The sequence below is a fragment of the Diorhabda carinulata genome, chromosome 6, assembly GCF_026250575.1.
Source record: "Diorhabda carinulata isolate Delta chromosome 6, icDioCari1.1, whole genome shotgun sequence".
NCBI classification, from domain to species: Eukaryota; Metazoa; Arthropoda; class Insecta; order Coleoptera; family Chrysomelidae; genus Diorhabda; species Diorhabda carinulata.
In genome coordinates, this window is record NC_079465.1 from 29746983 (window position 1) to 29769410 (window position 22428).

At 31.5% G+C, this 22428-nt stretch overlaps 1 protein-coding gene across 1 annotated transcript; it reads left to right on the top strand.

The window, feature by feature from the left end:
• Positions 1 to 324: 324 nt before the first annotated feature.
• On the top strand, positions 325 to 21822 carry LOC130895850 (acyl-CoA Delta-9 desaturase-like). The gene is made up of 5 exons (XM_057803411.1): positions 325 to 758; positions 12416 to 12639; positions 14842 to 14972; positions 15031 to 15419; positions 17097 to 21822. The coding sequence occupies exons 2-5, from the start codon at positions 12426 to 12428 to the stop codon at positions 17413 to 17415; spliced, it is 1053 nt and encodes a 350-aa protein (XP_057659394.1). The 5' UTR covers positions 325 to 758; positions 12416 to 12425; the 3' UTR covers positions 17416 to 21822.
• The last annotated feature ends 606 nt before the right edge of the window (positions 21823 to 22428 follow it).

Here is a 22428-nt window from a genome sequence, read left to right on the forward strand (position 1 = left end):
CATATTTTATCATAGTCGTAGATCAACTCCACCTAAAGTTATGTTTTAGGTGTTTTTCTTTACCTTTTAGTTTCCACTGGATTATTACTTTGAAACCATAAAAAGTACTCATTCTTATAAAATATAACAGTTAACAGTTAAAATTACTGTCCAAAAAACTACCGAGAAACAGACACAAGTGTTCTAAATTATGTATATTGCTTAAAATCTTAGTTGCGTTAATATATTTCGTTTGTTTATTCATAATTGAATTCCAAGCCCCTAAATCCACGCCACTGTTCGATTCTAATACCAGAGTTAGTTCGTTATAACTCGCTGTTCCTAAGAAGAGCTAAAGCCGGTGTTGAGAGTGGGGATAGTCACGCCACAAACTTGGCAAATGATAGCAAGGTCCAATGTTTTAGCGTGTATGGTGTGATGAAAATACCGTACGCTCTACGCTGCGCAAAGGGGAATTGCACGCAATTTTCTAGACAGTACACGGTCTAGGTCAACTCGTTAAACCCTAAACTTGCAACTACCACGTGGTTTATGTGTAATAATTTTTACCGATACAAATCCAACTCGCGACGACGGCGTGACATTGTAGTAATTTGACCTATATATAAATTACTTTAGCAATTGAATACCGGCAGTAATCTGTCGATTGTTGATATTTGTGTTTATCCCAGTATTAGCGGTTGTTAAGCAACAATCGAATTTACGATTAATTGTGCTATTAAACTTCGGTAGTGAAAACGAATAATTCAATCGGATAGGTAAGTTTTTATATATATTATCCATTCTTTTTATTTATTTTTACCTAATATGAAAAGAAATTCACATATAACTGAAAACTTCTATTAGTATTTTGAATATTAAAATATCTCGTAGATTGAATGAATATTTCTAGTTTCCAATCGATTATTGTGCATAATTTGGTTGTGTATCTAAGTGAATAGTGGATTTTATGATTTGAAAGTAACTAATTACAGAGAAGAATGATTATGGGCTGATAAAAATTGATATAAAAAAATCGATATAATTATATGTTATGATGTAATTATTAAATATTGAAATTCATTATTTTCCTTTGAGGGACATTATATATTATTTCTTCAAGCAGTTTACTATAAATAGAAACTGAAATTAATTTTTGTTACAAAATTATAGTTAGGGAAGCAAGTTCATTATTTCACTTCAAATATAATTTGTGCTAATTTCACTTTTTCAATTGCCTGATGACCAATGCATAAATTGTGAAATTGCAAAATAACATTGTTGACTGATTTATCGATACTTTGTATTTTTTTTCTATTTAGAAATTAGTAAATCAAAACTATCGAGGTTAATTTACATAAAAGTATACAAGTGTGAAAAGTATTAACATTTACTTTCAATAACCATTTGCTTCATTGTTTTTTTTGTTAGATTCGAATTTAAAGCAGTGGTTGTCAAAATTTTGAGTTAGTTACCCGTCCTAGCATTTCTAAACCCCTTAGTTAGCTACCTAGGAATATGGGGAAAAAGAAAGTACACAAAATGGAATATAAACCGGTTTATTATTTTAGTATTAATCAAAATATATAGGAAGTGTAATAAAAAAAGTTTATATGTTCATTTCAATGAGAGGAATGCAACTCTTTTTGGCCATCAAGTAATTTGTTGAAGTTTGTAGCCGCCATTTTGATGCAGTTGTCCAACTGTTCATAGTGAACATAGTTTTCAATCACGCCTACCAATGCAGGAACTAGGGCTACCAACTTCTTCACAGGAATGTTACCAGATGGCTGTTCATTAAACCAATTCTGCTCTCATATTTTCTTTGTAATTAGTTGCACAGTTTTTAATTTTCTAAGCAGTTATAAATGAAGCATTTTCCCGTTAGGACATGGCCCATTTAAACAGCAATTTTTACTATTGTCAACCCAAGCGAAAGCCACTACATCGTGACTGTCAAACCATGTTTCATCTAGATAAATTATGTGTCTATTGAACTTCGATAGTCATTTATCTGCCGCAAATAACCTTCTCGTCATCCAACGATCCTTGACGATTCGATTATTGCCAGAACTCCATATTTCTATTTATTTAAAGACATTTAGGAACTAAATAAATCTCACCTAGCCACGCCACTGCTTATCGCAGACTTTCTGGCAGGAATATTTCGAAGAAATTGTGTACATACGCCTTCCGACAGCTTCGGCCAATGCATTCATGTTAAAGATTCGATGTTTTCATTGATAAACAGTGGAGATGATGAGTCCACGTGGACTGATGTTTACCGAATTTTATACGGGGAGTGAACGTTTTTCATTTCTTACGTATTTGTGAAATATTGATTGTTCTTCGTATAACTAAGTTTTTCGCGCGTTTATTCAAAAATTTCGAATCACACTCGAACCGTCCTCGTATATTTGTTCAAATTTAAAATTTTTGAAGAAGTACTTGAAATAATGAGCAATTACACTTGAAGCGTAAACTTATACTATCAGTAAGTCAAGTAGATACTTAAAAATTGCATACATACAAACTAAATATTTGTTATCTCATTCGTCTACTGTTATCACGAATTTATAAAAGTGTTTAGAGAAGGAAAAAACATTTTAAACCTAATTACGGAAAAAAATGCCATTGTTTAACAATATTTACAATTTCTGCTGCTAATATTGCCTTGGATGGGGCAATTTAACAACGAAATTGATTCTAATTATTCTAATAAGTAAAACTTTTAAATTTGGAAATAGCCCTAAGTTATTGTATATAATTTTTTACTTATGATTCATTTGTGGGACTGGCTGAATGCCCCTTTGTCTACCAAACACACCTGTTGCCCCCCTATCAAGAATTTTTCCTAACCTCAAACTTTTCACCGCAAAATGGGTTCATGTACTCAAAAACATTTTGAATTGCGAATAACTCGAAAACTATTAACATTTCGACACAAACTGCCTAAACAAAAAATGTAGAGTACAAAATTCTCTATAAAAAAGTATTCCAGGTATTTGTTCCTAACCTCAAAATTTTCATCTTAAAATGGGTTTATATACTCAAAAATATTTGAATCACGAATAACTCTAGAACTACGAGAAATTCGAAAAAAAGTGCTTAAACAAAAAATTTACAGCACAAAATTCTCTACAGATTGGTCTACAAGCATTTTTTCCTAACCTCAAAATGACCATAATAAAATGGATCTGGACGCCCAAAAATATTTTGAATAGCGAATAATTCGAAAAACATAAGGAATTCGAAAAAACTGTCGTAACAAAAAATGTAGAGTACAAAATTCTCTACAGATTGAATTCCAAGTATTTTTTTCTAACCTCAAAATTTTCGCCGAAAAATGGGTTCATGTACTCAAAAACATTTTGAATTGCGGATAACTCGAAAACTATAAACATTTCGATACAAACTGCCGAAACAAAAAATGTAGAGTACAAAATTCTCTATAAAAAAGTATTCCAGGTATTTGTTCCTAACCTCAAAATTTTCACCTTAAAAATGGGTTTATACAATCAAAAATATTTTGAAACGCGAATAACTCGAAAACTATGAGGAATTTGAAAAAAACTGCAGTTACAAAAAATGTAGAGTACAAAATTCTCTATAAAAAAGTATTTCAGGTATTTGTTCCTAACCTCAAAATTTTCACCTTAAAATGGGCTTATACATTCAAAAAGATTTTAAATCGCGAATAACTCGAAAACTGAGAGGATTTCAAAAAAAGTCTCCAAACGAAAAATGTAGAGCACAAAATTTTCTACAAGAAAGGTCATTTTTTCGTTGGAGTCAGTGCGCATTCAAGCCAATTTACGTGCCAGGCGCACATGGAAACTCTTGGAAAACTTCTTCGTTTTCAAAAAAAATCAAAATGCATCATGGTTATTATCAATATTTTCAAGTATATGACACACGTGAACTATTTCTTGGTTTCAAATTAAGTAACTTTTAAAAAACGCGATTCTGAACACTATTTTCGTTCTCGATTGATTATTATTTCAATATTCACAGACTTTTTGATAGTTTCTCTTTCACAAAATTGTGAGTATTCATTTTGTGGTCTATAGTTTTGGTTCCGGCACTTTTTTTTTCGAATTTTACGTAGTTTTCGAGATAAATCCGTTTAAAAATATTTTTGAGCATTCAAACCCATTTTCTAATGGAAATTTTTAGGTTAGGAACAAATACCTGGAATACTTTTTTGTAGAGAATTTTGTACTCTACAATTTTTGTTTAGACAGTTTTTTTCGAAATCCTCTTAGTTTTCGAGTTATTCGCGATTCAAAATATTTTTGACTGTATAAACCCATTTTAAGGTGAAAATTTTGAGGTTAGGAACAAATACCTGGAATACTTTTTTGTAGAGAATTTTGTACTCTACAATTTTTGTTTAGACAGTTTTTTTCGAAATCCTCTTAGTTTTCGAGTTATTCGCGATTCAAAATATTTTTGACTGTATAAACCCATTTTAAGGTGAAAATTTTGAGGTTAGGAACAAATACCTGGAATACTTTTTTGTAGAGAATTTTGTATTCTACAATTTTTGTTTAGACAGTTTTTTTCAAATTCCTCATAGTTTTCGAGTTATTGACGATTCAAAATTTACAAGTTCCTAAATTTCGAAAACCCCTGCCCGTAATTTTGTAGTTCGGCTTAATCAGTAACCGAAAACCTCTGAGAATCTAGAAAATCAGAAGCGCCCAATTTAATTCCGGGTTTAATCCCGTTTTACCTGTACTATTGTTCGAAAAAATCCATTCTTGAACACTGTAGACGAGATATTTTGGTTGGGATTAAAGGTCCTATATAAATTATTGCAGATGTAGGAGGTTTAATCCTTATAAAAGAGGTCCTTCAAAAATAACTCGCGTTGGCTAAGGCCGACATTATTTATTTATTAGAACGTGAACTTTTGAGACATTCCTCGTATTAAATAGCACGTCCTTCGATAAATTATTGTTTTGTCATTGGTACATGAATAAACGTGCCAAAATTCGATTAAATTCGATCTTTTGAAGCCGATAAAAATATTCCGTTATCCCCAAAGGTTAAAATTTAAATTTATTACATAAAATATTGGAAAATACTGATGATTAACATAATCTATTATGTAAGTATAAATTGTAAGGTAATGAGTTTTGCAAAATGTTTACAAATTCATTCAAATACGCTCAAAATTAATAAACGCTTATTGTTTCATATTAACTTTTAACCTACATCCGTTTAGTAGACAAAAAAAATTGAGAAATGGTTCGTTGAACGCAATCACGTCGACGTTCGTTGGATTAAATAGGAAATCGAGGAAATAAATATTGATATAAGCGATAGAACTGATCTGCATTTTTATGATCGAATCGTATTTCCGTGTTTCTTATGATTTGGAGAGTCACGTCAATTATTTATCATGAAATTATGATCCTTTTCAAATAGTCGTAGCTGTCACTTTTTTCTCAATAATCGTTCATAAACGTCATATAGATTTGACGATGGCAGCGTCATCTGTGTGTCAGTTACACGACTTATTGAGTGATGTTGATATAGTAGATCGTAATAATTTGTAATAATGGTCAACTTTAACCTATCGGTTAAAAATTGTTAACTAGCGTGTAGACTAGTTCCTAAAAAAGTCGTTTTGGGGTAAACGAGTTTAAAAAATGTTGATGTTAGTCACGTAAAATAACGGTTTGACGTAAAGGTGACTTTCCAATTGATACATTCGCTTATTCTGTCATTTTTCTAATGTCATCTGTCAAAATTTTACGAACATCTTACATATAGATTAATTTTGAATCTAAAAACACAGTTTGAATTTGTTGTTGGGTAAATACGAAGGCGGTTTGAAGTTAAATTTGTGAACAAACAAACGTGATTCACGACAATGCACGTAGCAGAGCCAAACACGTATGGTGCAAAACTTCTGAATGATTATTTTTTAGATAGTTCAGATTGTGAACTTACTGGATCAACTATGTACAGTTAAAAACACAAGTTCGTAGGACGGGTCACAGTCTAGTTTGTCATAAAACCTTTTGAATATATAGGGTTATGCTAAAATATGACGTTAGACTGACACTAATTAATAGTTTTTGATAAAAACAGATAATTCTTAATATAAACCAGTGAGGAAGTCTTTAAAAATGATAAAAAGTGAAATAAAAATTTAAGAAAAAATAATTTACTAGCGATTTACTACAAGTCCTATGAAAAAGAAATGAAATGGCAAAGTTTTTAGGTAATAAAAAGATCTTTGTATTCACACTTTTTCACATAACCTCAAAATTTATGTTAGAAATCGAAATAATTAAGTTTCTCGTTTTCTTTTACAGAAAACATTTTTTTCTTTACGAAATTTGGTGGAAACTTACCTTTTTATGTCCCAAATGGCATTATTTGATTTGAAATATTTATTTTTTCACTTTATTTTGACTTAAAATCGAAAATTTTTGAAAAGTACTTTTTGATGACATAAAAAAAAACATTTTTTCTTGGAAAGGGCAAGAAAACTCTCATCCAAAAATGATTTACATCAAATTAGAATGTTTTGAGTCAAGATAAAGTGAAAAAATAAATATTTCAAATCAAATAAATGTTTTTTGAATTTTTTACACTTATTTTAAGGTTATCTGAAAAAAGTGTGAATACAAAAGTTGTAGATCTTTTTATTACCTACAACTTTGCCTTGTGACAGTTTACGAGAAACAATTAATATTCCATAAACACGCACGACACTCATACCAAATCAAAAAATATAAAAAATAATGTTCACCCCCCGTATAAAAACATCTAACAAACCGTCAGTCCACGCGGACTCATCATCTCCACGAAATACTCCTACCAGACGGTCTGCGATAAGCAGTGGGGTCCCATGGTGAGATTAAATTAAATCAAACAAAATGTCGGCAAGGGTTTTTATAATTTGCAATTGATATTCATTCCTTTAGCTCTAAATAATAAGGGAAATGTGGAATTCAGAATGTAAACGTCATTTTATCGCCGAATACGGGAAGTTTTCATTTTAATTTATTGACAAACACGATTTTGACATAATTTTAACCGTTGCTGTGACCAATTAATCAAAGTTTGTAATGCCACAGAACCTCGCCGTTTCTGGAAGACCTTCCGTGACCCCGTGACCTTTATCAACGTACATCTCGACAATCTGGCGTCGTAAATCGATATTTTAGTCGCCCCGTTCTCAATTTTTTCTCTCCAAACTGTGGAAGAACAAATTATTAAATAGTTTTGGATAAAATGATATTAAACTGAAGGTGAGAGGCTCGATGTATTTAGATTGATTTGCTTTATTATAAATGTGTTGTTTGGCTTGAACAACAGGTAGCTTTGACATTTGTCGTTGTACGGAAATGATTTAAACCAAATCGCAACAACTCTTTACATATAAAGGGTCAATTTGAAAATGTGCCGCTAGTTTGTGGGCTGATTTCGAAATGAATTACATCAACCCTTCGATTGAAACCGGATTGACTGATACTTCATTCTAAAGTATTACATACTTTACTAGTTTTCAACAAATTAGGTATCGAAAGCAACTTTCACGTAATGTAAATAATAGAACGACTTTTTTTAAATAATTAGCCGGTAAGTTTTTTTTTTAATATTAAGCCAATTTACCGTGAGGTGTATTAGGCCAGGTATTCAAGCATTTCCCTTCGGATTTATTTGAAATCCCCACCCTTTTCGGGGGGTGGAAAATTTTTTACCCAAAATAAACCACAAAAATCGAAATATCAGCAAATTTAAAGTAAAAAAGTTAGATCAATAGTTTTTGAGTTATTCGCAATTGATTTTTCGTCAGAAAATCGCGTTTTTCAATAGTTTTTTACGTATAACTCTGTAATGATGCATTTTATCGAAAAAAATGTAATAAACAAAAATGAAGCTCATGAAAAAACGAAGAAATTAAGATATATTTTAACATTTTAATGTTTTATCTAAATCTAGTTATAGATACTTGAATAGCTTTTGTTTTACGTAATTGAGAACTTAACCTCAAATAACGGGAAAACGGTACGTTTTTCAACAAAAAGTCATAAAATACTTTTTAAAGAGCTTAAAAAGACCTTTCAAATGATTACTAATAAAAGTCGTTTCGACTGGAATTTCAATGAGATATGGTGTAAAATAGTTAAAGCTAAAAAAGGATTTCACTAAAATTAATGCCATTTCATTGAAAAGAAAATCAAAATTAAACTTATTGCTTGTACCAAATACTTTTTTTGAATATTATTCACGATATCTAGAAGTTTGGCTGATTAGAAATGCATAATTTTGAAAAAAAAAGAGCATTAAATAATACATTTTTTTGATTTTTGATTTTGTCCATTTTTTCTCCATAACTATGAGAGATACAAAAACAAATAAACAGTCAAATTGAAGCATTTTTTATGTAGATTATTTTGGTTTTTTTTATTTTTTTGCAGCGTAAAAATTGACGGAGTTATATCCAAATTATATCTCGAGTAAGGGTTAATCCATCACCGATTTATTTGAAATTTTGACAAAGGATAAGTGTGTAACCATCCCTTTTCGGGGGGTGGAAAATTTTTTACCCAAAATAAACCCCAGAAACTGAAATATCAGCAAATTTAAAGTAAAAAAGTTAGATCAATAGTTTTTGAGTTATTCGCAATTGATTTTTCGTCAGAAAATCGCGTTTTTCAATAGTTTTTTACGTATAACTCTGTAATGATGCATTTTATCGAAAAAAATGTAATAAACAAAAATGAAGCTCATGAAAAAACGAAGAAATTAAGATATATTTTAACATTTTAATGTTTTATCTAAATCTAGTTATAGATACTTGAATAGCTTTTGTTTTACGTAATTGAGAACTTAACCTCAAATAACGGGAAAACGGTACGTTTTTCAACAAAAAGTCGTAGAATACTTTTTAAAGAGCTTAAAAAGACCTTTCAAATCATTACTGATAAAAGTCGTTTCGACTGGAATTTCAATGAGATATGGTGTAAAATAGTTAAAACTTGAAAAAATTACACTAAAACTAATGTCATTTCATTGAAAAGAAAATCAAAATTAAACTTATTCCTTATACCAAATACTTCATTTGGACGTTATTTAGGACATCTGAAATTTTGGCTGATTAGAAATGCATAATTTTGAAAAAAATGAGCATTAAATGATACATTTTTTTTGATTTTTGATTTTGTCCATTTTTTCTCCATAACTATGAGATATACAAAAACAAATAAACAGTCAAATTGAAGCATTTTTTATGACGATTATTTTTCTCTTTTTATTTTTTTTGTAGCATAAAAATTGACGGAGTTATAACCAAATTAACCAGTCACTATAGTGCGAGAATTTCTTATGCATAGCCATTTGATCATTTATTAATAAAATGTGGAGGGTCTCAAGCCCTTCTAACATAGATAAGCTTGTAGCCCTGAAAATTACCTTTAATATGGTTTTTCGTAGGAAGTGATAGCCCCAAAATTAATGGAGTTACATAAAAAATAAAAATTTGAAATTTTTTTTTAATTATAGGATATGAAAAAGTTTCAAATTTTGGCGCACGGATTTTTTCTGTTGATACTAAGTTGACTGTAGGTAAAAGCTAGTATTTTGGCTGATTAGAAATGCATAATTTTGAAAAAAAAATAGCATTAAATGAACCTTTTTTTGATTTTTTCAAAAAAATGTTTTTGTCCATTTTTTCTCCATAACTATGAGAGATACAAAAACAAGTAAATAGTCAAATCAAAGCATTTTTTATGACGATTATTTTGGTTTTTTTTATTTTTTTGTAACATAAAAATTGACGGAGTTATAACCAAATTAATCAGTCACTATAGTGCAAGAATTCCTTATCAATAGCCCTTTGACCCATTATTAATAAAATGTGGAGGGTCTTAAGCCCTTTTAACATACATAGTCTTTTAGCCCTGAAAAATACCTTTAAAATGGTTTTTTGTAGGATGTGATATCTTCAAAATTAATTGAGTTACATAAAAAATAAGAATTTGAATTTTTTTTGTGAATTATTAGATATGAAAAAGTTTCGGATTTTTTCTGTTCATACTAAGTTTTCTGTAGGTACATTTAAGAGTACCAAGGCAGCTAGTATTGAGGCTGATTAGAAATGCATAATTTTGAAAAAAATGTGCATTAAATAATACTTTTTTTTTATTTTTGATTTTGTCCATTTTTTCTCCATAACTATGAGATATACAAAAACAAATAAACAGTCAAATTGAAGCATTTTTTATGACGATTATTTTTCTCTTTTTATTTTTTTTGTAGCATAAAAATTGACGGAGTTATAACCAAATTATATCTCGAGTAAGGGTGGCAATCACCCCTGGGGTATAAGCATACATTGGCACCAAATCAGGTTTTCGAGCTTCGTTTTCATAGTCCATTCAACTCACCCAAGTAACCGGTGTCTTGCAATATCATGTAATTTCGAAAAAATGAAAAAATAATTTAAAAAAAAATAATATTTCCACGTACCTCCTGGACTTTACAATATTTTTAGACCAATTAGATTTCAAATTGATACTGTTTGCTTTAATTTTCTTTCATGTTAATACAAATATTTTCTTAACCATAATGATATGATTTTATTGAGTCATAACATATTTTTAGCGACTAGAAATAATCTTTAATACTCACAATTATTTTTAATTACATTATAAAATGATTTTCGTTAGTTTCATGTTTTATATTAAATTATTTAACGTGACATAATGTATGTTATAACTCACGCAAATTCAATAATACACTTTATTCTATGACTATAACAATAAATACTAAGATACAGGGTGTTTCTAAATTGACGCAACAAAATTACCTCACCCCAACCATTTTCGAGATATCACCCTTGAAATGTGATGACTAAATTTGTTTTATTAATTTTTTTCCCTCTCAAATTACACGTTGATGAAATTAACGACCCTTATTTTATTTCATATCAAAAGTTTCGTGAAACAAAATTATAACTTAAAATCCCCGTTCTATTTGAAAATATTTTGATTTCTCAATTTTTTTCCCGAAAGAAATAGCCGCAGAAAACAAAAATGTAAAATGTATAATACGATTCTCAATAAATACTAGCAGTTTAGTGTTTAGTGCATAGTGTAAGTATTTAAATAAGTTAAGTGTGTGAAAAACGCCTTATGTACAAATTCAAAAATACAAAAAAACATAACAGCAGTTTAAAGTGTTCTAATTACCAGTGATGTTCAAAAATTACATTTTTTACTCAAATATCGATAAATGTCACTAAAATGAAACCGCACTGATATTAATCTGATCGAAATGTACACAAAAACCGTTAATTATTAATATCAGTAAGTGACAGCAACAAATACTAAGTACAAAATGGCGGCGACGCTGGATTTAACCGCGAAAATTTGAATCGTAAGGATTAAACAGTTTCGATCAACACATTTTATAAGCTGTCAGTTTTGAATGTGAAGTAAACGAAAATGACAGAATATCAAGTTTTCTAGAATAACTGAAATTTTAGAAAAAAAAAAGTAGAAACTCCATTTTAGTCACCGCCTTTTAAATGTGAGGAAATTTTGTTGTAGAAGAGACACATTTTAATTTCGTACGAGCAATCGCTTCCTCAATTTTGTCGCATACATTTAGAAACACCCTGTACGTCTGTAAGTATCGGCCGCTCTTGGAGAGCTCTTCTGTACATTTGGCCTCTTCTCTAAGTCTTTTTCCCTTCATCTGGTTCCATTTCGTAGTTCAAATGTGTTCAGTATTTATTTTCTTCCAGTTTTTCTGGTTCCCGATCTTTTTTTACTTATTCTCCTGGAGCGGTTTCAAGTTTAAGGGTTCAACAGTAGTCCGCTAGCATCTAGGGGTTCATTTTCTACTTGTAGAGGTTCTCCATCTGAGCGATTTGCTGATTGGAACTGCAGAGTGAAGAAAATATAGTACAATGCACTTAAATGACATATTGCTTTATAATATTGGACAAGTTTTTCATTTAGAACCTTGTGGTTGCTCAAATTTTGGTTTCTGAAGGCATCCATGCTTTTGTTTCCATTCTTGAAAGTGTAGTTTCAAAAATGGGATCCTTAGAAAGTTCTCGTATTTGAGATCCAATAAACAATCCTTTTTTAAGTATTGCTTCACTTGAACGCATTTTCTGCTCTATCTGAGGCATCAGCAAACATTCCTGTAAGTCCAGTTTCATTTGTAGAGGAGGTAAATAAACTTTCCGCTGATATTTTCCAAGTTCATTAAATAATTTTCATTCCAAATACGACCAGCATTGATCGCTTATACCACGAGATCCAAGCAGTTGCGCCTTTGTGCTAGATCATTGAGATCTTCCTGAGAAACAAAATGTTTATTCGCTTGTCTTAGTTACGTATTTGGTGGAGAGGATTCTCGTACAGAACTGTATATTTTGATTGTGTTTTATCGGTTCCAGGTTATCCGATATGGCACCAAATACAAATCTACCTACTGGAGTCCTCCACGAACATGACGACGAAGTCCAAGCGCGAATGATTCCGCCGGAAATCGTCAAACCGAGTGAGAGAAAAGTGGAATTGGTTTGGAGAAATATCATACTATTTATATATCTTCATCTGGTAGCACTTTACGGGCTTTACCTCATTTTTACGTCTGCTAAGATACTAACAACAATAACGAGTAAGTATAAACAATTTACGCGTTTGCCAACACCTCTTGTTTGGAATTGCTCCAAGTTCGACGTTATTTTAAGTTTGGGAATAGAAAGTAATCGGTCGCGAACTAAGGTGTACGTTTATAATATATTTCAAGCACTTCGGTCTCCACAAAGGAAATAAATGTCAAAGGCCTGCACGAAATTTGTGATAAGGCGGTTTTAGATAGTTAAAATCAGTTTTCATATAGAAATAAGTAATTCAAACACCATTTGTCTCTATTTTTAGCTTTATAGAAAGGTCTGTGCGACTAGGCGTTTTGGTACATTCTAAAACGTATTTTTAAAGTTTAGATGCGTTTTTCGGGAATTTTATCCCTTAAATCCTATTTATTACAAAGTTACTGAGTGCTACAAATTGTTGCAAAAGACTTATGGAGACAATTCTCTATCTAGCGCGCGTGTTTTTGAGTGGTGTAGGCCCGAGAGAGTACTGAAGATAACCAGCGCCTAGGTCGTCCTGTACCTGATACAACTCTGGAAACAGTGACCAAAATCAACCAAATTGTGCGTGCAGATCGTCGAATGAGCATCCGGATGATTCTCAAGGCTGTAAACGCAGATAAAGGAACGGTTAGAGGAAATACACGTGGCAAAAGTCTGTGCGAAATTGGTGCCGAAAAATCTGACTTCTGATCAAAAGCTTTTGCGTCAACGGGTCTGCTCAGATTTCCTTGAAAGGTTAGGAAGGATCTGCTTTGAAACGGACCCGATTTGAGCCGATGGAAGCGGTAAAGCAAAAAATGGCGGAGCTTCTAAAAGCCTTCACCAAAGACAACTTCCAGCACTGCTTCGATCAATGGAAGCATTCGAATGTAGAATAATTTTTATTATAAAACCCTTTCGATCAACCAGGCTTGTTATTTAATAACCAGACCTCGTATAACGAAAGATCTTCCGGCAGTTGAAAAATAACCAAAAGAAGTTTCCGTCGAGAAAGGAAACGTTTCTGAGTAGATATTTTTTTCTTCAATTCTACTCAGTCTTCACTCTTTTTTCGATTTTTCTTTATCTTGCCTTTTTTGAAAAGGAAGTTAACAACAAAGAAAATTGTTTAAAAATCGTGTAAAGTACGTAAATATCACTAACAATCCTGTCCCTGTGGACATTTTATTCATTTTTGTATCTTTTTTCTTCAATAAATTATGAAACTACCTTTTAAATGTTTTTTTTTTATATATCTTGGAATAATCAATTTTCTAAGCGTCAAAAATGCAGGTTTTTTTTTATCTTTCGTTCCTAAAAATATAATGTACGTATAGAGATTTAATGAAGCTGTGGAGGAAAAAGCTGATAACAATTATAATAAAAAAATTAAACGAGATAAAGTTTAAAGATATATTCAGTTATCAATTTTTTTTTTGATAAGTGTTTTATAATAATTTTCGATAACCTCTAAATAAATGAAAGTGGACGTTAATCGTATTTTCTTTAAATTATCTTTAAATCCAAATAAATTAAAACCGTCTCGTTGCTGGAATTGTACGAAATTTTTTTTCAAAATAAAACCGCAAAATTGAATATTTACATTTCATTAAATCCATCCTTTATCGTCCTTAATTCATCATTTAAAATATATTTCTTGCAAATACGATTCTAATCTGAACTACAGGGTGTTTCTAAATTTATGCGACAAAATTCAAGAAGTGAACTTGCGAATTAATCCGCTTTTTCCTAAACTGTAAGTTGTGGTTCTTGATTAATATTTTTCTAGCGCGGTAATCGTTAAAAACGATAACGTACGAATTATATTTATTTTGGAAACGTTGCAACAACCCTCAAATTTTTTACTACGAACCACAACTAATCAAATCTTATCGGTATAAATTTCCATCACCCCTCGTACGTTATTTGTTGCTCGCAGGTGCAAAACCAACACGTACGCCCATGAATTTCGTAGCCGATGATACAGTACAAAATATTTAAGCGATAAATTGTTTTACGACAGAATGTTTATCATTCAATAAACTAAATCGTGATTGAAATATGAATCAGGGGTTACATCATCTTTTCCTGTTGACTACACATACGCGTTAATCATTTTTTTTTACACGTACTCACCACGTATCCACGCCGACTGACCTAGCTCACTAATAAAACTTTCCATATAAATAATAATTTTATGATTATTGGAATTTGTACTTGAGTTTTGTATTTATTGCTTCCAGATGTTTTATTTTACATCGCGTCTGGTCTTGGGATAACAGCTGGAGCACATAGGTTATGGTCGCATCGCGCTTACCAAGCTAAATGGCCGCTGAGACTCATACTTACTATCTTCAACACTATCGCCTTTCAAGTGAGCTACAAACAAATTTAATCCTAGATTATGATATTAACCAAACATGTATTTTCAGAACTCGGTTATCGAATGGGCCAGAGATCACAGAGTACATCACAAATTTTGTGAAACCGACGCGGATCCGCACAACGTGAAAAGAGGTTTCTTCTTCTCTCACGTCGGTTGGCTTCTATGTCGCAAACATCCAGAGGTTAAGAGCAAGGGCAAAGGAATCGACATGTCGGATTTGGAATCGGATCCGATTTTGGCGTTCCAAGATAAATATTATCTCATTTTGATGCCTGTGTTGTGCTTCTTGTTACCCACATTGATTCCAATGTACTTTTGGGACGAAAGTTTCGTAACATCCTATTCGGTCAATATTTTCCGGTTCGTTTTCACTTTAAACGCCACTTGGTTGGTCAACTCAGCCGCGCATATGTTTGGACAAAAACCGTATGACAAGTAAGTTACGACAATTCAACTTTTATCAATACAAAGAAAACTCAAAAATGATCAAATTCACAAAAAAAAAACTATTAAAAAAATGTATTAATCCTTTTCAATCGAACCGTTTGGGGTCTCGAACATCAGACTGTTCCAAAAGCTGAATAACTTCGGGAAAAAAACAATTTTCTTGCCTTGTATCCTCCAATTTCGTCAGTCTCGATCTGGGGATGACGATGGGCATCATTCGGCCCATCTTTTCGGAGGTCTGCCTGTTGATCTTCCGGTGGTTAGTTTCTTCGCCATCCGATCACTCTTCTTCTCCTCTTCACCCATCTGACTACATCTGTTATCTGGTCGCAGGCTTGTCTAATGTCGGAACTGCCAATTTATGATCCAGAGAGTTACTTCGGGTTTTCATCTTCGTTGTTCGGACGAATTGTTTTGTCCTGCTTGTATCCGCTTTCATTTCGGCTGTATAGGTTAATATGGGACGTACAACTGTTTTGTATACACCCATCTTGCTTGAGGTGGACATAAATTTGATCGTAGATGTTTCTATTGGGTCTTCACTTGCCATAGACTTTGTCTTGGAGCTAGATACCTTCATATTGAACTGCAGCATGGTTGAAAACCATTTTGCTTAAACTGTCGCCCCGTCTAGTTCCTATTGTTATGGGAATGTCATCTGTGGGTTGTGCTGTTCTTTGACTACTTTTTTATTGTTTCAATATCCTTGTTAGAAGTTTCATTTTGGTGCTAAGATCGGTAACTATTTGGGTCTTTTCTCTTTCCTTTCTTATAAATTGGGATGGTGATGATGGTTTTCCACTCACTGGGTACTGACCCCGAAGACATTGACAAGTTAAATAATGCTGTCAGCTCCTTTATGGCTATTTTAAACACTTAAAACCCGGGCAATTTGAGATCCATGGCGCTCGGTTACCATGACAAGTGACAGATGACAATAAGACACCGGCTGCGTTGTTTGAATCGTAGTCATATGATATGATCCTTTCTATCATGGTAAACCGGTGGGTGAATGTGATTATGATGGGTTTTTTCATTTGTCTATGGTTCTGTGAACTTGAAAAATTATTTATTTTCCTTAAATGGCCGTCTACAAGTAATTTGCTTGAGCGGAATCTATTATACAACCAAATAATTATCATTTATGATGTTAGACAGATGACACATGACATAAACAGATGACACATGACGCAATAAAGATGAACGTGTCAAATGACGTTGAAATGTGTTGAATAAGGGTGGCGACACTCATGAACAACGCAAGTGGTTAAAATTTTCAAAAATGAACTATGAAAATAAATTTTTCAACTACGTTATTCAATTCATCTAGAATTGCTACATTTATACCATATCCTTTGGTTTCTACCGCCATTCCGGAAGGGTTTTGATCTGTTATTTATCGTACACAGCTGGATACTTATTCATCGTTTCTCCCAAATGATATACTCCTCAATCTCTCTGTTCTTCATATTCAAAATTTTATTTTCATGACAAATGACACGTCGCGTCTGACAAATGACACGTCGCGTGTGACAAATGACACGTCGCGTCTGACAAATGACACGTCGCGTGTGACAAATCACGTAATAAGAAAGAAATAACAATATTATCCATTGCTTTTCGGGTTGTATACATTGTTGTGACATAATGGCTTTTTCTTTCCAGATTTATCACTTCAACAGAACACGCTACGGTTTCCGTTCTCGCTTTGGGCGAAGGATGGCACAATTACCATCACACGTTCCCCTGGGACTACAAGGCGTCCGAACTGGGAAAGTACTGTTCAAATTTTTCTGTCGCGTTTATTGATTTCTTCGCCAGAATCGGTTGGGCGTACGATTTGAGAACCGTATCTCCGGAAATGATCAAGAAAAGAGTTTTACGTACAGGTGACGGTTCTCACGAAATTTGGGGATGGGGAGACAAAGACCAAAGCAAAGAGGATTACGAAGATGCCACAATAATGTACAGGAAACAACAATAGAAGATTAAAATAATTTTTAGGGGACGTGGATTGTACTTTCGACCAACTATTTCATAATAATCCAAAAAAAAAATCAATTAAACATTGTCTGCAATGAAATTTTCGTATTTGGTACAAATTAACAAACTGGTTCGAGGAAAATTGGATTTAATTGATTTTTGATAACTAGAAAATATAAATATTTATTTTTAGGGTTAGAATTACTAACTGTGAATGTGTGAAACACAAATTATATCAAATTTCAATTTATTTTCAACAAATTCGAAATAGTTTGTTTCGAAAATAATGCAATTATCATATTGTCAAACATATATGAATAGTTTGCGTGTCGTACACTATATTGTTCCGACGACCTGTACGAGATACTTTAAGCGAAATGCACAACATTCTATCCTAGTCGTATTTCGAACAGATCGTCATAAAGTAAATTTTTAACAAATGTCATATATATTATAAACATTAAATAATTTTTGTATAGAGACTGTTTTCCAGAATATTTATTTGAATCTCTAAATAAATCAAATTTCGTTAAGCACAAAAATTGCCAATGCCAATTATTTTACAGATATTTTATAGTTGTGGTAACAGTTTTCCTCAGATATCTATTAAAGTATTGTCTAGAGTAGTCCAAATATATCAGGGCCGGTTCTAGCCATTGGGGGGTCTTTGACAAGCCATTGACGCGGAGCCTTCTACCGAAATCACATATAATCCACCCCTATTCTTAGCATTACTCAAAAGTTGCAAAAACTAAAACAATAATAGACACTTGGTTGTAGAAAAAGTATTTTTCTTTCGAGTTGAAGCCCGCGGGGTCCGAGTGGCCCCTGATTAAGATCAGTCCTGAACTATACTATCGGTCAAATTTCAAATTCGATCACTTCTCATACATTTCATCGTCCTCGTTGAAAAATACATACAATCACAGATACGTCTTCGTATCTATTTAAAACTAAATCGCCAATTTCACATTGAAATTTCCGGAAAATCTCCTGCAACATCTCAAGAAAACAATGATGAAGGTCAAAGTTTCGAAACCGCGCGCCAAAAACAATATTTCTGTCTTTCCGTTGGTCACGTGTTGTAGACGTCACACGCTAGTTAAATGATTTTATATAATCACAACAAAATGGCGCGGATGAAGTTAAAATGGCATTCTGGAATAGTTATTACGGTGGAATAATCTTTGTCCGGCATTTTTATTTCTTTCTACTCATTTGGGTACGTCAATTGTTTGTTAATTTTATCTCAAAGTTAAACTGATATTGGAAATATTCTCTCTTAACTTTTTCGTCATCATTTTTTCATTCACCTCCTCATGGAACCTTTATTTTAATGGGCTATTCATAATTTAATGACTTATTGATATGAATCATGAAAAAATCAAACACAACATTTGTTATTGTAATGAAAAATTCCATTAAATATGTTGTAAATTACATTAGCTATAAATTTTTCAAACTTATAAACAATCTCCTATAAATTTCCAATTAATATTTTTCCAGAATATACTTGTTTGTTTCACTAGTATATTCTGCAGAAATTTTGGTCTTTTGTTTTCTATTCATCATCTAAATATCTTCTTATTTTCAAATTTAGCCAATTTTTCTTGCAATTTGTTTTTTTATTATTTGTATTAATTCCATTCCTTTACCCCAAATTTTTTGTCAGAACTATTCACTTATTTATTTATTACCTCTTTCAATTCTCTTCACTTTTTTAATATTTTTCGATCCCATATCCTATTTTCATCAATAATTTTCAATTCATATATATATATATATATATATATATAAATCCCAAAGGTTCTAGAATAAGAAAGAAACGAAACAAATGAATAGACCTTCCTAAAAGTTATTCAAAAGAAACAATGTAAATAAACCGCTTGCTAGATAAACTGACATAAAAACGAAGATCAAACGAATTCCGGGTATTTCTCAAAAGCGACGCCTTCGCCGAATTTTAGATTTCCATTATATCCAAGCAGGACCGACTCCGAAGCGTTTTTGTCATAAATATTATCAAATCTGGAGACAAAAATATTCTTGAAGTGAATTTAATTTTGAATTAATAATATTTTTAGTTAAATTAATTCCTTTGAAAGTAATTCAAAGTTGGAAGTTAAAGTGAAATTCTTGTTTTTTTCACAATATATATATATAATTTTTTTGAACCCAGTTGGCCCAGTTTAGAGTATATAGTGTTGCCCAAAAATCCTGCTCGTCAAAATTGATATTTTTTATACAAAAAATTCTTTTTATTAGAAAAAAATTATTTATTTTAATATGTGTCCAGATTTTTCAAAAGTCTCAAATTAATTTTGTTAATAAAACTTTTTTGTACCATCTATTATTTTACTAGAAAATTTCAATAACAGTATACGTTTAGAAATAGATTTTACAGGGATGGATTGTTGTATATTCCGTTACTATTGTTTGAGATCTAATCCGGTCCTCTAAATCTTCAGCTATACACGTCTCATATATTAGATATATGTTATTTTGATCACTCTCTTTATTTCTATTGCCAAACATGATTTGATTTCAAGACACTTGTCTCGTATATCCTTTTATTTTGAATTTACTTCAATTTTTTTCACTTTATTTTCTCATTCTACCTGATAATTCTCATGATCATTATACTTTTGGTATTTTAATTTCGTTTAAACGACTAGATATCGACTATGTGATCTAATTTCACCGATATTTTCTTGTTACCACGTTAAGCAAAATATCTGGAGGAAATTTTAGGCTCCATTATGAACTCAATGGAATGTAACTGCTGTTAATGTTAAAAAAATAGCATTATTATTAGTTTTATAGTTAATTTACCAAATGAACTTGTGAATCTTCATTATGAATGTATTCCATAAACGTGATATTCAATTTAATTTAGATTATAGATTCCAATAAGCGTCGATGTTATTTTAATAAATTCTTATTAAAAAAAAAACGGTAGTATAATTTCGGTTCGTCTCTAAAAATAATAACGTTGATATTTTGTTTCCAAAAATACTTTAAAATCGGAAATTATTGGTACTGGAATTATTTCAGTATGTGTCAAACTGAAATTTAACGATAACTTTCATTCTAGATAATTCATAAGTTTCCTTTCTCTCGAAACATTTCAATTTATTCCTATTATATATTTTTTTCTCCAATTTGTTATCATCATCCTTCTAATCTTCTCTTTCCTTTGTCTTTTCCATTTTGTAGTTTCGATTCTACAAATTTTCTATTTCGGTTATACTTTTCTTAGGCTTCCTTTATTCTCATTATATTTTTTTCTCCAATTTTTTATATCATAATCCTTCAACTGTTGACTGACACACTTTGTGGTGACTATTCTCCATTCTTCCCACTTTCATTCTCACCAATTTGATTTACTCTTCCACTTGATCCTTCAAATTAGATTTTGCTTGGACATTCCACTAACAGTTTCAATAATTTTCTTCGTTGGTGCGTCGCTTCTCTCTCTTAAATTCTGTGGTGATCAAACCACATGAATCGCCACCGAAAATTTTGATTGGTTTTTATTATTCCCATTCATTAGTATTTTCTATATTTTGATTTACCTTTTGTACTTGTTGTTTCCATTCTGTTATCTTCCTCAATGCCAGCTGTTTTTCTTTCCATTACATCTGATTATATGGATCAAACCACATTTTTCCTTGTTGTCTTAATAGATTTCTGGTATGCATTAATCATTATTCTCCATTCTGTCCGGTTATCCATTCGTCTTCTTTGCTTTTGGTTAATTATAGTTGAGGTTTCCATTCTGTAATATCTCTCACTGCTAAGCTGCTTTCCTTTTTGATTATGTGTTCCTACCATCTGATTATTCGTATCAAGGTATATTTTTCCTTGTTGTCTTGCAGATATTTTGTTATGCTTTGGTGTCCAAGTTTCCATTCTGTAGTTTTCCTCACTACAAAAGCGACAGATCTAATTTTGTCCTTATAATGTTTTTTTTTTATTCAATAATTGATCATTATTTTTTTATTTCGACCACACATCATTCACTATAAATGTGAAATTGCATCTAATATTTATAAGGATCTTGGACAAACATTTTATAATGGTTTTCATCTACCGTTTTAATGATAAGAATTTAGAACTGATAACAGATGTTACGTAATATGTCAATAATTCAAAATATTATATTTTACTAAAAAATTTTGTATATTTGAATATTGCGTATATTTATTTGTTTAATTTTTACGTGCCCGAATTCTTTCGGCACCTTTTGAGACCTTTCATTATGATAAAAATTTTGTTTTTAGATTTTAGATGGTGTAAATTATGCCATGAGTTTAATTATACCATCATTAATCGCGAAATTAGTATTGTATAAGATGTTAATTAACTGAATTTGTATTTTACGTAAAATATAATTATGTTAAAATCATTTTAATGTTATTTAAACTGCTTATCTATCCTATCTGATAAAACTTGCTGCATGAGCATACCACCACTGGATTGCGACCAACAAAGTTTTGACCAGAATAAAAAGAAGCAATCTGGAACCAAATCATTACCAAGAAGTTTGTGAATATTTAGGGTATGGACCAGATTTTTATCTTAAAGACAATACAGAGCTATAATCAAGCCCAAAATCTAGAACTACACTTACTGTTTATAGATTTTAAACAATCTTAAGTTATATAAGGCCTCAAAGCTTTTAGGTGTCACCAAAAAACTTTTGAGAGTGGTGAAACTGTCTTTGAAGAGAACTGAGATCAAAGTATATGAAGGAAGGTTATCAGAAAAAGGGTGTTGAGGCAGGAGAATCCCTCAATCAACTTTACTTTCCAACCTTCCATGCGAATACAGATATAAAGTTTAAACTATCACAGAAAGCTTAAAATTTTAGCACACGTAGACGATATAATGGTACTTTATTATTTTCAATATATTATTGATTTAATAGTAACAAGAGCTGTAAGTAACCCGTGAATGCTACTTAAGAAAACGTGTCTTATTTTTAAAGAAATTGCATAATGTGCTGCCTACA

Bases quoted from the DNA above. Each gene is read 5' to 3' on its own strand.
- LOC130895850 (XM_057803411.1), top strand. From the start codon at position 12,426: ATGGCACCAAATACAAATCTACCTACTGGAGTCCTCCACGAACATGAC. The intron at 12,640-14,841 runs GTAAGTATAAAC...TATTGCTTCCAG, and splicing joins GATACTAACAACAATAACGA to ATGTTTTATTTTACATCGCG. The intron at 14,973-15,030 runs GTGAGCTACAAA...ATGTATTTTCAG, and splicing joins TCAACACTATCGCCTTTCAA to AACTCGGTTATCGAATGGGC.